This window comes from Falco peregrinus, chromosome 5, assembly GCF_023634155.1.
Source record: "Falco peregrinus isolate bFalPer1 chromosome 5, bFalPer1.pri, whole genome shotgun sequence".
Classification (NCBI taxonomy): Eukaryota; Metazoa; Chordata; class Aves; order Falconiformes; family Falconidae; genus Falco; species Falco peregrinus.
This window is the reverse complement of record NC_073725.1, coordinates 32,735,704-32,756,056: the sequence shown is the minus strand read 5'-3', so window position 1 is coordinate 32,756,056 and position 20,353 is coordinate 32,735,704. Positions and strand designations below refer to the sequence as shown.

General features: G+C 36.4%; 1 protein-coding gene across 3 annotated transcripts in view; it reads right to left on the bottom strand.

Annotated features, from left to right (window-relative positions):
* The window catches only part of CRPPA (CDP-L-ribitol pyrophosphorylase A), a 125,457-nt gene that overhangs the window by 91,008 nt on the left and 14,096 nt on the right, over window positions 1-20,353 (bottom strand). For 2 of the 3 annotated variants that reach the window (XM_055806267.1, XM_055806266.1), the window contains exon 3: window positions 9,106-9,255. The exons of the other annotated variant lie outside the window; for it this stretch is intronic. In XM_055806267.1, coding sequence (XP_055662242.1) covers window positions 9,106-9,255 — 150 coding nt within the window. The remainder of the gene's footprint in view (window positions 1-9,105; window positions 9,256-20,353) is intronic. 3 annotated transcript variants of the gene reach the window in all.

Here is a 20,353-nt window from a genome sequence, read left to right as displayed (position 1 = left end):
CAAAAAATTAGCTCCATTGGAATTTTGCATCAAAACCAAAAAATTACCAGTTTTCAGCAGGAATGAAATGGAACAGAACTCAGGTTCTACTGAACTTCCAAAGAAATATTTTTTTTTAATGGGATTAAAACCAGAAATAAAATCCAAGCTGAAATGGACCACAACACTGAAGAGATGCTGTTAAAAAAGTAAAAACTTCTCATATAAGGAGAAATGAGATACTTTGTTTTCTTCCAACATTTAGGAGCTACACAGATTTCCTTGTCAAACAATCAGATCTAAAATCCTAATGACCCATGGACAAATCAGCAGAAAGGTTTCTTTTGTTAGGTTATTTCATATGCTTAGATTGCACATTGAAAAACTCACAGATATCCCCCATCTTGACACTAGTATACAGCTAATTAAAATCTGTATTATTATACCATCAAAGGAACTGCAGTAGGAATTTCAACGAACTGAAATATTCCATGCTACTTCACTATTCAGCCAAGTAGGTTGATTTGGACCAATCAAGTAGGCAGTTACACTAAAACTGTAATTACCTATTAAATTTCATAGGCAGGTGGAAGTATGCTGTCTTTAGAACTCCATGCATGAAGAGCATTGGCTTGTAGTACTGTCATACAGATCATACAAGTAGTACATTACTATTATTTTAGCTAGTTCTTCTCATTCACAAATCAATTCTTGATTCAGTATTTCAGAATACAGTTGATGAAAAGGAAGAAAACCTATAGACACAGCCCAGAATGCAGAATTAGGAAAAACACAACAATAATGTTACATGGCATATATTCAGAAGACCTGAACATACAACTGCAAAATACAAAAGCAAAGTTGGTGATGAAAGCTGGGGATGGTGGAAAACAAAATAGATGTCCATACACACACAGAGCATACAGAAACCGCAAAATACATTTGAAGAAAAATGAGGTAAATTGAAGGCCAAGAAACAACCCATTACAGCTTATGATAAAATCTATGTATCTTACCTACTTTTTGTCATGTTAAAAACAATGGTGATCTCTTTTTCAGTGTTTCTACACTACAAAAACAAAGAGCTTTGATCCACATCACCAAATCACGACTGAACAGTATCAAGCTAAAAACTTTTCTCTCCAAGTGAATGTTTACAGGAGGTAAATATTAAGCTGTTCAGCCTTGCCATAACTTAGATGCCTTGGCATAAACAAAGTTTCTTGTTTGGTGAATGTAAAAAAAAAAGAGAAGTTGAGATGTCTTGAATATTCAGATATCTTTAGTCTTAGGAGGGAGGTGAGCAGTGGGTTCTTTCTCAGGATTCCAGCATTAGATTTAAATGACCACATTCTGCCTCCATTACATTTTGACCATTCAGCCCTTTTTCTGAATCTGACCCTTGCTCCCAAAGTTGCCAAGGTTTTAGTCAACAATTTGTCCGCTGCTGTTCATTTAATCGCCTGTTGCTCCTGGCAATATTAATTTGACAGACACTGATCTCTTTAACAAAGAATGAACCCACAGGAAAATCCCCAAATCGGTCTAGACATTTTGCCTCGAAGGATTTGCCTGACCTATGCCAAAATATTACTAAACTGCTACAGCTGACTCCACTTCCCTGCTACAGAGGATACTAAAATGCTTCACACATGTTTGAAGAAGAATCCCAGTAATGTTGTGCCCTTTCAAAAAGCACTTTAGAAGTTTACAAAATCCACATGGAATACACTCCCTATTATTTACATACAGAAAAGACAATACTTTGAGCAAATACTTATACAATGGGCCTAACAATAGCCAAAGCCAACTTCCTTTCTTACTCTGGCAAAATCGTCCCTGAACATTCTCAGGGGTTTGTTAGATGAGAACAATTTTGGGATTTCCTTTACTTCTACTGAGGGCCAGGTTGGACAGTTTGCAGAATATCTCTTCTCCCCATTCTCAACCCCATCTGTGAACATCTTGTAATGATTTTTTGGGGGAGTGGAAGAACATCTGCCTCCCAGAATTTAGCATCAAAGTATTTGCATGATTCTCCCTGACACACTATTATTTTGTATCTTGTCATTACTATGCTTATATATAGCAGCTCTCTCCTATGCAGGCAGATGCTGTAACATCCCGTAAGTATATGTTATTGCTTATTATCCCAAAGTGGGTAATGTTGGCTACGAACGGATGTATTAATTCAGTATAGTCCCAAAAAGTACTAATCTCTACATAGTTTCTACACAGATTAGATTGAATCCCTAAGGTCCATCTGTTTCATGTATCTGTAAGTAGGTTATAGACATGCATCAGAGAAACATCTCTAAACATGTTGAAGACCATCCTCCTTCAATGAATATTCCTGCTTCCTGTTCCTTTTATTTCAACTTCATTGTTCTGATTAGCTAAATATAAAATTCCATAATCTACAAACAGTCTACTACCAACAGATGATTAAACTAACTACATATGCAAGACAACCCCCCCAAAAAATACTGTAGATTTGGTAAATTTTCCCAGGTACAGAACATCTTGAGGCTAAGTGTAAAACAACATATAAAAGATGACCAGGAAAAAAAAAATCGTATATCACAATTGTTTTTTAAAATTAAGATTGATATAAACTTATCAGTCTATCTTTAAGTAGTGATCACATATTGCCATGCCATCCACACGTGAAGGATTCCTGCAGAACAGCCTTCTAACATGTCCCACCCTTTCTTCAGCTGTGTGTAGCTCTTCCCTCTTACAAGGTACTTCACCAGACTGGTCACATTGGTGAACAATTCTATTGTATCCTCATCATTCATGCTGACAACTCTCTAAATGGCATATCATCTTTTCTGGGCTTTTTGCTTATACCTGTGACACAGATACTAGTCAGGACCTTCCACATGCCACTCTTCTGCTTCCATCTTCATCTGTTTCTCTGCCAGATCAGGAAAGGCAAAGCTTTTTAATGGTTCCTGCTACCTTCCTTACTTTGGCAAATTTCAAATACACAATGCTTTGTTGTATTTGGGTATTTCAGCCTTTGTATATCATGGTTGTGTTACTTCATACGCTAACATGACATGATACAACAAGATGCTTTGTGTTAAAGATAAAAGATCTCCGAGATCTCTGTGCATTTCACAATATGTCAGAGAGAGGTATTAGAAAAATCAGTCTCAGCCTACTCTGATTAAAGGACAAAGGTAGTCTACCTGACTTCCTGATACTCTAATTCCATAAAAGATACTGCTCCAGGGGAACACTTGACTTCTAGTAAGTGAAGTCTTCCCCCCACCCCCACCCAGGCTTACAGGATCATACTTCATGTTTGCTCCTATTTAAATTAAAATGCTGAACAGAAACATGAAACTACCTTCAGCAAAAATGAACAAGTCTGGTCTAAGGAATTTATCCTTTATTTGCTATCTTTGGAAAGGGTGGATTTTCAATTAACACTTAAACTTTTCTGATTTCCCTTAGGGCTGACAAGAATAGAAAAGAAATATGCATTTCCAAGTATCAGGAATTTAATTCTTATTCACTTAAAAAAAAATTCCAACTGGCTGGTTTTGTCCCAAGTAGGTTAGAACTGAAGTAAATCATGGCTTCTGCAATTTTACAACTTTTCCACAGGTATTGCTAGTTATTAGAGATTTGTATTTTTCATTTTAAAAGGTTTAACTTGTCCAGTACCAATATTTACTGAAGGTTAGTGGTATGGTTCAATACATTGTGCAGAAAACAACTCACAAATTAGGACACACCAAAACTAATAGCAACACCAATGCAACATTACGTTTATCCCTTTAACACGTTTATATGGCCTTTTACCCAACATCCCAAGGAAAAATCCATGCTAAGGTAAAGCATCCTGCTTGCAAGATACCACACACATTATAAATATATCTCTTTCTCCCCTTGCAGTTGTTTGCATCTGTCACTTGTCCACCTTGTGTGAAGTACTCATCACAGAAATAAAAGCTACAATTTTCATAAATTTTATAAATGTATAACTTCTTTAAATTTTACAAATTTGACAAATTGAAGGGCGTGAAAGCAGTGCTGTACTTCCTAAGAATATGAGGTAAGGAGGCACATATATGATGAGTCATACAGTAACACTCACAAGCGTATATAAGGAGGCCTGTACGATTCATCCTTTTCTCTCCTCGGGACCATCCCAACACCAAATTCCAAAGTCCTACTAGAAAGTGGATGTGTCAAAATACTTCACTGAAACAGAAGTAACCAGTTTTCCCATGCTTCATACAACCAACTGAACACAGAGACTTGCAACAGAAAGCATTAAGCAGCATTACATATAGGGGGTAGGTGCCTGTATCCTCCAAAATCCCATTATGCCTATTCATTTATTATAGCCGAGTGCTCTAACAACATAAAAGGCTTTGCTATTCTGACTTTGACTATCAAGATATCATTTTAGCTCCACTGGCTGTTGTGGGCTCTGAAAAGTTGCTTAATTTCAATATTGACTTTAAATGTTTTTAGTCTGGTTTATGTGATGTTCAGTACAGGGGCCAAGAGGTATCCTGAATTAAAAATAAAACGTGTAACAATGTAACAGAAACTTTATAAACATTAAAATCAGCGCCACTATTCTGCAGTGCAAGAAGCAGCTATTTCCTGAACAGTGGTCTTCTGATCCTTCTGCACTGGAGCCATTATCATTTGAGGCAGAATACTGAAAAGCTTTCCCTGAAGTACTGAAAAGCACCCCCACCTACCTGCTGCATCACAAAAAGGCCAACACAAAGAAGTCCCAATTCTTTCTTCACCAAGAAACAACAATGGCTCTCAAACTGCTTGCATTTCCCAAATAGAAAAGAAAAAATATGGAACGTTGAAAGTCGGGTTTTTTTCTTCTCAAGCATACACACAGACATATCAATAAGGCTGCTTCCACCACTAACTGACACTAAAATTGATGCTAGCTGAAAAAGATCGAGATTATTTTTAAGGAAATATATTTATAAATCTATACTATTGTTTGAGTATGGTTAGAAAAAAATATTCAAAATTAACCATCAGAAGACCTAGCAGTATTCAGTACCTCACAATTTTTTCTTGATTGCTCTTCCCATTTCAGATTTATTTACTTCTCCGGGGATTAAAACCAAACAAACCAACCCTACTTTGCAGGCTTGGCTACCTTAAAATAGCAAAGTAGAAAGATGAAATAATTTCCCCATCAGGATCAAGAAACATTACGGAAGTGAGAGAGGACTGTCCCAAAGAACAGAAGATTTCAAGTTAATACACCTATTAAAACCAGATGTGACTAGTGGTTAACAAGAAACCCTTTTGAAAACACTATAATGCATGCACAGAACCTGATTCTTTCACAAAACCTGAGCAAAAATTAGCAGCAGAAACTATTTCATAGCATAGTTCAGACGTAATGGATGGAATATTTAACACTGTTTCTAGGTAACTGACCAAACAGACTCTAAGTAGATGTCATTTATTTTTTTTTTCCTTCCACAAAGTGGTTGCAATAAAGAACCCCAAAGCCAGGAAAATCACATTAAAAAAATAAAAGTACTGGGTTTTAATCCCTGAAAAGCCCTGTTGAAGGTGGCCTAAATATCAGATATGCAAGTGATGAAGAGTGTTTGTTTAATGAGCTCTCAAAGTCATTACAAAGACAACGGAGTGCATGCAATTTTGAGCAACAAAATTCTAGAAGTGTTCAACAGCACTACTATAAAGCTGGAAAGTTAATGGTTATGATGTCAGAAGTCTTGATCATCACAGTTAAATCAGAAAGCAAGATGTATCTGAAGAAAGAAGAGCTGTTTGGAATATATATGTTCTAGGCAACAGAGAAAAGGTAAAAGTGAAAACTAAATTGAGATCCAGCACACAAAAATGAGATGCATCACTATTAAATGCATGCAAACAACCTGACAGTATGTCCTCAAAATCTGTGCTGGATTTTTTGCACCAAATCTAAAGGGAATTCAGTGCAGTATACATATATTTTGTGATAATATTGTAAACCAATCTTTGGCATTTGTTGTATCTGCTTCAATTCATTTTATGTACAAGACATATACTTTCCCCCCAATCATTACTATAACTTTTTAATCAAGCAAGAAAAAGTTTTCTAAGGAAATTACTTTTAATTTGATAAAGACCATACAACCTTATTTTTACATATTTTAATAGTGTTAATAGCTTATTCCTTTTGATGCCAAAAAGGCACAGAGTAACTGCTCAGAGACGAATTTTTGTCTTTAAGCAGCAAAGGTATTTATTTTGTTCAACATTGGGGAGCTAGCCGATTCGCACCAGACAAACTAGCTCCAAATTTTTCAGTGAAAAGTTAGGTATTTTATACAGTTTTCCCTGAGAGGTTACACAACATCTTTACATAAATACTCATTTGATTTTGACACCCAATCATTCCATTCATAATAGGTGGGATCTAGGTGGAGTAAATCTTTCAATTTTCTTTGTTCAATGATTTCCTGAATTGATGGTCTCCTTATCTCCTTCAGGTGCCCACCTTATCTTTTCTAATTATTCAGAGCACATACCTTTCTCAACACAAACAGAGCATGACCCAGAGCACTGTACCAAACTCATCCTGACTAATCTTTTTTTTTGTAAGACCTTGTTCTGTTTCACTTTCTAGCTCTAAATACATTCAAAACAGCAATAGAAGGAGAAAGAGCACTAGTCTGGTCTTTCCAGACAAGAGCAGCAAAAAAAGACTATAGACAACAAACCTGTAAGGATCAGACAGCTGACCTCTAATTGAATGTTGCAACTTAGTGGTTGAGATACTCACTGCTCTTACATTCATGAAAAGGCACACATTTGGACATCCAGAAGTAAACTCTTTAAATCTACCTACTCACATCAGATGATGCATTTAAATAGAGAGAGAGTTTGAAAGCAGTATTCCACATTACCCACAATGTAACTGAAAAGCCTATGTTATTTGAAGCAGTAATTCAAATCTGGACATTCAAAAATGGACAGTTTCTTTCTAAGGAATGCATGTTTGACTTTTTTTCCCACACTGCTGTTGCATAAAGGTCACAACTGTATAAAATACACAGGAGTGGGATCATGATCCCGTGCCAAGTCAGCCAAAATTAATTCCATTCCCAGCTTTGTGAATGACCTGCAACATGAGTAAAAAATTATTTTATCTTTTTTTGATCATCTGTACGATGATACTTACATGCTTCACCAGGTTGTTGTGGGAACTAATTATGGGTATGTTAGTATTTAGGAAGCATCATAAGCTGCATCCATTCCTGCAACAAAAATCTGTCTTACAGTAGCTTGACCAAGTTTTTCAGGACAACGATTATCTATCTTTTTTTATTTGTTTGTACAGTTCCCAGAACAATAGGGTCTTAATCCTTGACTTGGACAGTTAGAGACCATTGAAACATAAATAATTAGCAAACAATATGAGTTGAGAGGTTTAGTGAAGTGTTATCCTTCTGAGAGCTCCAAGGCACAGAGCATTTAAATGACCAGAATCTAGCCAATGCAAAGGGAACTGGGGACAAGGAACCATAGCCTTAGTTGCTTGCTAACAACTTTGGTGGTTTGTTCTTGAAAGAGGAGGGATACAAAAAAGACGACTGATGGAGTGCATATGTGAGAAGAGAACACTATTCAGAGGAGCACAGGGACTGCAAATATAGTTGCCTTTTGAGCAAGGCATTTAGGGCAAAAGCTTTTTATATATTTGCCAGCTCTACTGTATCTGCAAACTAAGAGCAAATGCAGAAGGAAAAAATAGGGGGCTGTTTTTGGTGGTTTTTTCGAGCAACACCACATAAACGTGCAATTTGCCAAGAGGTACACCAACAAGGAAGAAACATTTGCAAAACCAACAGCAGCTGTTGTCTCTTGAGATGTGTTCTATACATATATATGCTGCCTGTATCATTAGTATACCGACTACATTCAAGCTAGAATCTCACTTAGAAGTATTGGCTGTGTATTATCCCTATACACCAAGAACATCCCCCTGCTTCCCATTAGAACTAAAAAGATTGGAGCTAGTCCAATCACTTGAGTAGCTCTTCATCTTGGATAGCCCTTCATCTTCAGCATCTAAGAATAGCTTCAAGTATCATGCATAAAGGGTATGACATGGAATTTGTGCCAAAGTTTCTAAGTAAAACAATTACTGAACAATTAAGCAACTGTTTCTTCCTCATCGCCTGTCCACACATTTGTTCTGCTGGTGGTGACTTCTAAGCTACGTACTCTCTGAAGGTGGAGATCAGTAATTTGGGCTTGTTTACTCTGACTGATGGGAAGTATGACTGTCAGCATTACTGGAGTGAAAAATAATTCCAAGTCACAAATGAAGAAATGCTCTGCTTCCAGTCAGTCTCAAAGATACCTGGAGGACAGGCAATTTCCACAAGGTGATGAATGAAAAGGAAGTAGTACGCTGAGACGAAAGCCTGGAGTGTTTCCAGCAAACTGAATGCAGGGTGGGGCAAACAAAAGCAGTCTTCAAGAAGGATAAAGGCAAAAGAGTCAGGATTCAATATACTACCCACAATTTTTATTTTCTTAAATAAAGATTATGTTAAAGAAACATATTGGGAAAAAATTGGAGAATGACAACAGAGACTACATAAATATTATTTTCAGCCATTAATCTAAGCACGTGGAATACACATGCAACACAAAGCAAATCAAAGGCTTATTTACCTATATGTATCAAATTAATATTATCCCAATATTTTAAAAGTCTATATCGCATCATATTATTGTATGTCATTATTACACTGTGCATCCAAAACTGATACTCTTAGTCAACAATAAATACTTAATACATACCTAACTTTAAACACATTAACCCACTCATTTAAGTAACCTATTTAACGTGCAATAAAAATTAAAAGCAAATCTGTCTTTCCAATAGCTTAGACTCCTCGCTCCCTCTTGTATTTGGCAGTTTGATAATTGGAAACCTTGAACAGATCAGAATTATAAAGCATTTTCATCAAAAGACTACAGAAAATACTCATACAGTTGTATGTGATCTGAAATAGATGCTGAATCTCTACTTTTGAAAGAAGTTTTTTTTTAAATAAAGTAAATGGAAGAAGGTCTTAGAAAGTTTCAAAGTCTTGCCTGTTGGTATGCTTCGTAGATTATATCAAACAAGAAAGCCTGAGGCATTTCACTCGCTCTGTACCTCGCACGTTCCAGTGAGTGGTCTAAACAGCCATCTGCAGTAGAGGCAATAACAGTGGAAACTAGAGGACGAATTGCTCCTGCTGCCTGTGGAACAAAATACACAGAAGCCTAAATGTTATATATATTAATGTATATCAGAGCTGCAGTCAAAAAAGAGCTTTAAAATACATTTTATACATTATTAGATATATAAAAGATAAGTAAGTAGAAGTCATACTACTTTGTATGAGACTTAACATTAATATAGCAATGGAAGACTGCATAAGTATACACACTGAGAACCAATTTACAAAACAAACCAACTTAAGCCCTTCATAAACACCTACTGCAAATACATGTACAGATCTGAGATGTTTGTTTTCCAGACTTTTTTCTACATGCATATTAAGCAGTTTCTGTGAGGACAGTTCTAGGCCTATTCAGATATCAAACAGCAAGAGACACACCTGAGTTGACATTCCACAACACCTATTGCTTTCACAGATTTCAGTTCAGCCAAACTGTTCAGAAATAAGCAACAAGAACAGTTTCAGAAAATTGAGCTTGTTCTTCCATGCTGAATTCAACACCTGAAATACTAAGCAACCACACTTATCAGTGAAATCACTGGGAACACAGTATATACATCAGAAAGTATTCAGTATCCAGCAGCACTGTGCCCCCAAACAGGTATTTAGACGCTTGTATTTCAGTTTTGGTTTTGCTTAGATCTGAAACCAATTAAACATATATCTCTGATCTTTTTACCTATATGTAGTATTAAAAACCTATGGCATCTCTGAAACAGAACTGTCCTAGCTGGTTTTAGTCATTTTGATACCTGAAAGTTACCCATGATTCAAACAACACTTATCAAATGCTCACATGAACTTTATAGGAGGATAACTGGGACAAGAGCTGTCCATGTAATAATGAAGAAAAGGATGCACTGACAGAACACGGCTTATCAAGTTCACAGGGCAAAAAGCATGCTCCCTAACACCACCAACCACTGGGAATGGCATCTTTACACTACACTGTTTAGTATCTATTTTTATGAATAATAATAAAAAAAGAGTAAATTATGCTTTTCAAAACATTCAGAATTAACCAACATCTTAAATCAGTATATCTAGAAAAACACTCCCAATGGTGAATTCTAACAGTTTTCACTGCAGCCACGTATGATCTTCTGAGGGCTAGTGAGCTTTGACACAGGAAAAAAAAATAGGTCAACTCACATAAATTAAGAGCACTGTTACTGTTTATTTCATTTATCTTCTGTTGGCAAATTCTGGCCTCATACATATGAGTCCTGTCCACTCTTACAAGATTCTTGACCTCAGGTATGCATACAACAGCAGAATGAGACACTAAAAGTGAGCCCAAAGTTTTTTTCCTCTCAGAAGAGAAAGAACTTCTTGTCTTCCCTCTGCCTTTCATACTACTGAACAATAAAACAAAGAGGAATGCAGTCAGTGTGTTGAGCACTTTATGAGCTCTAAAATACAGCTTCTTAATTCATTCTTTTACAGAATGAGGACAGAGATGTGAACCAGTTTCTCATGCCCAAAGAGTACTGATATGCATGAACTACCAGGCAGGGAGTTGGGAAAGAAGAGATTCAGAAGATTCATATGACAAGAAATACCTGAACCACTTTCTCAAAATCTGAAAAGCACCTTTTCTTTCCAATATGTGGAAAGAGATACCTATATAAAACCCTACATGGCGCAAAATACTATCATCCAAAGGCAAATCATGGTACAGAAAAATCAGTGAGAACCATGAAATCATAAAACTGTCTGTACAGGATCTTGAGAGGTCACCTAGTCCATCTTTCTGTTCTAGGCAAGATCCATTACTTCTGTAACAGAAAAGACAAACTGACAGAACTAAACATCACTATAATTTCAGTAATATATCAATGTATTAAATGAGGAGTAAATTTAACAGATGCACTCTGAGGAAAAGCTGTGCATAAGCAGAAGTAGAGAGACTAAACTATCTGCAACTTCTCCCCTCTCTATTTCCTATGATTCTAGGACATAGATTATTACCTCTGTGTGTCCCAGCTGCTGGGCATTTGGACTATGTTATTTGCTCTGCCGTCATATTTTAATTGGTCACACACACAAAAAAAATTATAAAATTAGAAGGTCATGGGAAAAGAGATGGAGTAGCATGCTAGCCACAGCTTTTCTGCTATTAGTTAAGTCTATTTGAAATTTTTGATTCTGAACAGTTACCATTCTAGAAAATCAGTTAGCAAAAGAGGATTTCTTAGGCTGATCCAATATTTTATTACAGTTTTTAGCAATCATGTCATGTTACATTTTAAGCACAAAACAGGCCCAGAGAATACAATGTGACTTGCATAACCAAATCTCAGAAGTAAAACACGCACTCTGAGGAACAAAAAACCAAACTGCAATTCTAAATAAAATTGAAATACTCAAAATTATATTCTTAAAAGAGCTCTGAAACACATTGTTTTCTTGACATCTGGTTTATTGCACAATAAAAATTTATGAATGTCTGTATCTTTGTGACAATACTGAACCACATCTCCTGCCTTGTTGAGGCCTAGCTCTTCCAGAAGATTCAAGGAAGATCTAATTTCTAACAAATCCAAACATGTCAATTTTTTAAAATCCCCAATTAACTTTTTGATTAACTGAAAGCTTCATGGCACCTAAAATTTAACAAATCGCATTTTCAAGCAACTACAGTTTTGCTTTACGTTTACCACAGAACTGAGCCCGATGTGGCAGACTGTCTTACCTGCCCTCCCTCCGTTCGAAGGAGGGATCACAAGTTAAGCACAAAAAGCAGCAAGTCCACTCAAACTACACCTGACACTGAAAAAATGAAGTTTGATACAAGGAATAAGAGTTATGGCTGACTTCTGATCATGTGAGGGAGAGAAATTCTGTGTACGCAGTAACTAGCAGTAACTTGATTTTTTAAGAACTCCGCTTTTATTGCGAAAAAGGACAACTCTGTCCATGCCTGCTCTACGCTCTGATAGCGGAACGCAGCGCTCTAGTGCTTACTAAAGCCAGGAAGTTTCCACTACACAGAAAACCTTCACATGGTCAGCTGCTGAGGCCACAGGCTGTGGATTAGAGCGTACTCTCTGAGGTGCAGCACTGAGTTGAAACCTTACAATCCTAAAACAAGATACAGCAACCGGCTGGTTGTTTGGCTCAGTCCTGGCTCTCCTTTCTGCAGGACCTTTCTCTGCCTCAGCACACACACCAGCTCCCTCAGCCACATGATGTGACCCACCACAGGGGTGAGTTTACCACCTCAGTGACACAAGAACTGCATTGGTTCCTGAGGCCACTTTCTGACTGGGGGAAGTTGGGATCAAGCAAAGGAAAATACTGGCCTGTGTATGCCCTGCTTTTCATATGGGACAAGAGAGCTGGGTCCCTAATGCAGGAAACGCTGTATCTGCAGCGCTTCTGGCAGCATCCTCTAGCTGGCATACATCAACACAGCTGCCAAACCCAAGCTGGCTTACACGGACCTCACTGCACGTCCAAAATTGGCTCATGGGTAACTTCATTCATGGTGTCAACCCAATAATATCTGGCATGTAAAAACAGAAGAACTGAGCTGTGAATTTTGTTCTCACATGCAGGCCAAATAGGGGCACAGTTTAAGATTTATGGCTCGTTCTACACTATTTCCTTCTGGTTAGCACAAACATCCTCCCTACTCAGCACAAAGCTTTTTCTCAATTCCACTCCTAGCAGTCTTCCAATGAACTGAAGGGGGAATTTAGGTACTTACGACAGGGCTACAGACTACATTTTTTTTTAGTTCAGAAGCTTAAACATTAGCACACAGTAAGGCAAGTAATACAATGAGGTACTACTGTATCCAAAGGAGCTTTTTCCCCTGATGACTGTGGGGTGTAAATGAAGAACATAATCATTCAGCTAGTCTACATCTACTCAGTTACAACACCAAATATTTTATTCTTTGCAAAGAATTTCCATGTTGGTTTTCTGGTTATAAATCAGTAACAAAGAACTATTTCCATATTAGTATTTCTTTACTTTCTTGTATATACTTTCTTGTATATACTGAGTATCAGGTATTCAAATTTTATTTGTTTTAGTTTGAGAAGCTTCAACTTGCTATTTATGTCAGGAATGTAGAGGTATTTGGCCTGGCTCTCAGGCAAGAGGTTCAAACATGAATTAAAAAAAAAAAAAAAAAATTATAACCTAGAACTGTCCACATTTAAAATTGTAAGTACTTGTTGATGTCATTGTAGTTTTACAGATCTTTTTTACACTTTGAATTAACCTACCACAAAATACAAATCCTGTGTGTCTAAAGCAAGTGCCTGGGTCTTATATTAACATTTCCATACTCAGAGTATTTATCTTCCAATTTCTAATAATTTTGACTCAGATTTGCTTTCAAAATCATACACAAAGTGCATCATACACCCTTCCTGAATGTGAAGTGGATAGTTAATGGATAGTTAAACTGAATTTCTTTAAAGGTCCACTTTACAGCCTTACAAGCCACTCCACTTGAAACACAGTCAAGAACTGCTTTTGGTGAAACTGGCATGTCCAGGAAATACATACACTTTTCCCCATTTTTGCATATTTTGTTAAATAAATTCATTAAAGTATCAAAATTTCTGTAGGCAAGGTCTATAAATATTTCATAGCATAACAGACATTGAAATAAATACTGCTAACTTAAGCTTCTTTTGCAGACAAAATACTGGAACAAAAAACATCCTTTTATTCTATCATTTCCTTAAAACAGTCCTAAAATGACCTGAGAACGCAGAATTCCATCAACTTCAGCAGAAGTGACAGACTGGTATCTCTTGGAAGTAAGCTTATCAACCCATCTGCTGAAATCTGAACCAGCCTCTAGATGCTTTTAGAAACAACAGGTGTCTTTTATAACCCATTTTAAATAGCAAAAATCAAAAACATTTACAAAAGGTTCTCAGTTTTGTATTCAGTTTTTTGCATAACTGCCTAGAGTATAGCATACGTTCAAGGTGTAAAGACTCAACAGTGACTGGAAAAAAAAAAAAAAAAGAGTACAAGATTACTTACGTAATGCAGGTCAGTATAATAGGGTATCATTAGTATTTTCAATAGATTCAAGGCATGCTAATCTACTAAATAGTAGCACTGTGTCATTCTCGTTTTACCATACTTTGACAAGAAATTGTTTAGATGCATGTAATCAGTGAATGCATAACCAGGGTGTGTTTTAAGATCAGACAACACAGTTCAAGGGGAGTAAAATCCAAGCAGTATTGATGAGACCTTTCATTACAACATAAAGGTCAAATGCTTAGGCCACAGAAGCCTACACACAATATAGCAACCTGGATAACACAATGCAGTAGACCTTTTTACTGAATATTCATAAAACCTGAAAAACCTCATTTTATTTGGGAAAAAAAAAAAAAAAAAAAAAAAGAAACCATTAAAATTTCCAGATAGATTAGGGAGGGAAATGAAGCTTTTATCACAAGCAAGAAATTATCCAGGTTACAAATACCCCCAACACACAGTGCATTATGCAGCTGAGACCAACATTCCACATCTAGAATACAACCTACCACAAACAAGTTATCAAATATCCAGAAGCAAAAAAAAAAGCATGAAAAACCAACACATCTGCATCATCACTGATCTGACCATTTTTAGTAGCCAGATTTGCAACAGAACAACGAATGCTAAATGGCTGCAAAGCTTAACAAGTTGAATGATACGGACCAGGAAGGGGAAAAAAAATTGCAGTGTCACAAAGTCCTTACAAAAAAATACCACAACTACAATTCCTTTTGTTTTACAACAGTGTGGCAACAAGCTCAGACAACCACAGATCCTGCAGGCTGGCATACTAAAAAAAAGTATGCTATGTCTTTGGTACGCCCTTGTCCCCAGTAGGCCCCAAGTACTGATGCAGACCCACAGAGTTCACTTACACAGCCGATTTGCAACCCTGAACTTCAAGTCAGTGGCAATCACAGCCTAAAACTTTGGAGTCTAGTCCTAAATGAGCAGATTGCCCATCCTTCTAGCATGACTCCCTTCTAGTTTTTACACCAATACTTTTCTTCTCCATTCATGGCCTTTATCTCCCCTTTTCTGTCTTCTCAGCTGTCTAGTAGCATTAAGTAAATGTACATTTTGTATTCCAATCATCCTAACTGCATTAGATTCAATGTTTTCAATTTACTTAGGAATAATTCTGATGTCAAACACATACAAGCATAGCTTATGAGTGCTATCTTTAAAAGAACGCCCCTATTGTCATGTTTTTACATGTTTTCAATATTCGCATTTATTAATGTGAATTCTTTAATCAGAGTTGTTTTCAACTCTGACAAGCAAAATAGTACTGAACAAAGACTCCCAAATTATTTTTTCTAAGGCAGGGCAACTAAATTAATTTGACTTTCACATATACACTGGAAATAAAAGTATATTAGAAATATTTTCATTACTTCAAAGCAGCTGATTTCTTTGAAACTGTGTCTGGAGATTGTGGGGCTAGCCACACTTAGCAGGACAAATACATCCATCTTGGAACTCCATTAAAGTCAATTTTGTAGAGGTGAATTTGGTAAATGTACAAACAATTTTGTCTTGCTTTTCCATGAAAACACGGATTGCATTAGGACACTGCTCATCTCCATAAAAGTAACAATGTTAATTTAGACAACCTAGGTATCGAACAGTTTAAAAATATGTCCTGGAATGTTTTTTATTAGGTGAAAGATTATTTATATGTTACCAAACACTACCATCTCTTAAGGATTTCATTCTAAATGAGGTCTGGCTATGAACCAGCAAAAGAAGCTCAGAATAACTATGATTAATTTCTACTCGTTTTATTCTATCAAACTGTTTCCACATGTTACTACAGGGAAAGTATTCTTTTACACAAACTACTTACCATGAATGGCATTCACAGCCATCTACAGTATGAAAAAAATACAGAAATAAACACAGTATCTGTGATGCATGAAACGGGTAGAAACATGCATTTCTTCTATTCAGACATCTGCACTCAACCAATTGTATCTATAGTAATAAACATGCTTCAACCATACTCAGTAATTGGCATTTAAGTTGGAAGAATTGTCTCTAGTGAAAGATTTCTTATTTCAAATTTATCAATCAGAATCCTCAAAGCAAAATTAAAAAACTCAATTATAAGATTAAAATATTTCATATATTTAAGAGAATGATCTTTTCAAATCTTTTATATTATAAATCCGAAGGGGAGAGTTTCTAATAAGACAAAGTCATACAACCATCTTTGTAAAATAAAACAAGAGAATTTCTTTCAATGCACATTCAAGGTACTGCATTGAAATATTGCATCTTTATTTCTTACTTTTTTCTTTTCCTTTTCTGCATTTTGTATCTAGCTGCTGTCTAGGACTACAATTTATCCTCCCTATAACCAGAAGTAATATATGAGAAGTTTTATGATTCTGCTGCAGAGATGGAAATATTTCCTCCTCCAACCTACATAAATACTGGCAAAACAATTTTTTTTGGATCGAAAAGATTGGGGTACAGACAAAGGAACAGGCTACCACTCCTATACAGAAGTACAGTTAACTACAATTTGGCTATATGTGCAAAGTTTTCTAAACTTAGGTGCGAACAAATGTTCAAGCCCAAACTAGCCAAACTTCCAAACCAAACTGATTCAAGCCTTCACATAAACCACACAGTTATAACGTCATGCTGCACCCAAAACCCACCTACTTGCCACAGCAAGGCAAAGCAGCAGTCTGGCTGCATGGGTTCAACTTGAACCTGTCACCATCCACCCCCACAACTCCTTCTGTTAATGTCACGTCCAAAAGACAACCCCAAACAGTACCTCAGCTGCACGTTTCTCTTGAAGGACCAGATATGGCATGCAGTCAGGACTACAGGACAACCAGGATGACTCAGTAAAGAATAGCAGACCACAATAAAGGTAGAGCTACTCTCATTGTCATGCAGAAACACAAATTTGAGTCCACGCTATATCACACTTTCACCCACACTCACACCCAGACTCTACCATGTAGCTGTGGTGGGGACAGGATGCCTTCTACTCTATTTCTTCTACTGACAAGTAAAATCTGCAGCCTGGGTTGTGTATCCAACTAGAAATTTGCTTCTGGATCTTTGATTCTCATTAGTGAGATACCCACTAAAATTTCTTCTGTGTAGGCAGTATCACCAACCAGTCCAATTCCAACTATCTTGACATATTTGTACTGGCAGCTTTTAATTGCCCAAGGACAGCACTGGTTGAAACGTTAAACAAGCCTTGTCTAACACAGATATTAAAACTAATAATCAGCCAGACAAAAAGAAAGTTAATTAGAACAGATGTAAGGAGTTTTGAACACTATGAAAAAAAGCCTTGTATGCTAAACTTCACCTAACTTCCTTAAAGTCTGCTTATCCAGCTGGCTACAAGCAACAGTCGAACTCGCTAGAATTGGGCACATGTTAATCTTAAACCAACACCAGGAAGGAAGAAGTTATAATTGTGTTTATTCCTAGCTGCAAAAGAGGGGATGTTTAATCAGAAATTTAATATACACTTTGATCCAATGTTAATGACCTGACACTATGTTGTACATTGAACTGACTTCAAAGACACAGAATGCCTTAAACAAACGTAATGTATATTTATGACACTGTTTAAGAAAAAGAAAACATTTCTTCTAATGAGGTCACCTTTATCAGAACATACTATCTGAGTAACCGGGGATAGTACATGTATATCAAGACATGTCAGAGCCCCAATTTGCTACAGCAAACTCAGGAAGATTACTGAAAACAGAAACTGTTGCTCAAAAATTAAGACTGCACATTTTTACTTTACATTTCTATTCTTCGTATTTAAAGCATTTACCTCTAAGCATCAGTATAAGTACCATTTTGATCTAATAGACAACATGCTAAATTCTATTTGTTGTTCTGTGAAAAAAAGTAAGGTTTCTCATAGAAAATCAGAAAGTTTCCCCTCAAAAAGACAGAACAATAGGAATATGCAACTGAAAATACATATATAAGGTAGAGGAAGAAAGCAGAACTAAACTCAGCATATCACAGGCTGCGATTTTTCAACACCAGAACTGAAAACAAGCTCAACATACTGAATGTGGAGAAACAAAACCAAGACCAGACACATGCACCAAGAAAAAGCAGAGTGGTACTGCAAACAACAATAATACAACTATTTATGTAAAACTTTGATTTCATATTAAAATTGGATTTTTTTTAAAAAGCAGATTGAAAGTCAGTCTTACGAATGTCATTTATGTTACACTTGTATCATGAATTACTGCCATAAATCAGATGAACTATTTTTAATGTAATAAAGAATAAAATTACAAGAGTTAGCAGGATTAAACCAATATATACAACTTCAATGGTGTCATACAAATTATCCAGTATTTCTCCTAGCATATTCCTTGTGAGAAATTCAAGAATGGTCAAGGAACTTTGTGTTTTCCATAAATGCAATCAATAAAATATGTTTTATTGTATTTTTAGCCAAATAAGGTCTTACTACTTTAGTCAACATATTCAGCTAATTTTTGTCACAGTGCAATAACTGGTAATGTTTAACAACATGTTCTCATTTATTAAGGTTTTGTTTTCTTCTTGATAGATTATATTTTTTTAAAGTACTTCAAAGTTTGTATAGAGCCTGCATAATGCTACCAAAGACCCATACTAAGTACAAGATCCAGACCACACATAGCATCCCCCACCTAAAGAGCAGCACATGCTGGTATAGTGCTTCAAGACTTTCTTACAATATATTTAATCTTTTCAGTTGTCAGCAATAGTTGTATATTATACACAATCGTGATGGATTCTATAAGATGTAAAATTCGGTCTAAGCAATTTAAACGTTCCAAAGCAAATCATGTGGCCAGTATACTAACAATAGTTTTTAGCAATATTTTAAAGTATACTTACAGCTTTAAATTTTGGCATTCATTCAACATAAGATGAGCTACCAACACTTTCTTGTTCTAATTAGTGCTATACTGCAAATCTAGGTGGCAAAAATTAAACAGAATATTTGCTATAAAAACTAATCACAAAACCAATCATTTTTGCCTCCAAAATTAACAAGACTTTTTCTTTTGACTGCATAGTATTATCTTGCATTAACAAAACATGAAACATATCTTGCAGTCAGCAAGCCATCTTTCATACCCTAATTACTGATTTACATTGCAAAAGCTATCAGTAAGAGTGCTGTGTGCCACAAAGGATTTTGCATATTAGAGTAAGTCAGTATAAAGAGGAGTTCACATTTATATCCACTGGAGTAGAAATCTTGCAACTACTGCCACAAGAGTTACAATTACAGTTAAGAAGTTACATTTTACCTCCAGAAAGTCTACATCATTACAAAATCAACAAGACCAGGATGTGAAGGCTACTGATCCACGGCATATCATTAAACACACAATTTGCATCATATTATGAAGAAACGAGAAAAAAAAATCCTGAGGTGTTGTAGGAGGACTCTTGCACAATTTAATCAACCAAATGCAAAACTGCAATGTTTTATTAATAACTCTTTCCCCCACACACAGTCCTGAGCAACCAAAACCACAGGCACTATAGTTTGTGGTCATGCAGTTCCCTAAGCAACTCTGCACCTGCTGATCAAATGTTTTTGCCTTCTGAATTCACTCAGCTGCTTCTCTTGGAACTGCTTGTGTCCTTTCCTTGCTGGAAACCTTGCACCCGAGCTTCTTCCTCTCACAGCCCATTAGATTCAAAATTTAAGTCACCTCTTTATACAAGCTTCATCTAAGACCTCTGTCATCAAGGATCTTGCAAAATGGATCATTATACCTTACCATGAAAGTCTGGCTCAAATACATGCATGTATGTATTTGATACCTCAATGAATTCTCTCCTACATGCTCCAATGCTCCTCAAGGCAGTTTTAGTTTTATCCGTACCACAACCCACTTACCTTCTCACAAACAGGAGTATAAGCGCAGAACCAGTCCAGCAAACTTACAGCATATGAAGCAGGCCAAGTTGGCTTTCAGAAGCTTTGCCTAACCTGCAGGGCTGGTGTTGTCCTTGCCACAACCACCCAGATCACAAACTCAGCCAAAATGCAGCTGGGGGCATTTCTGGATGAA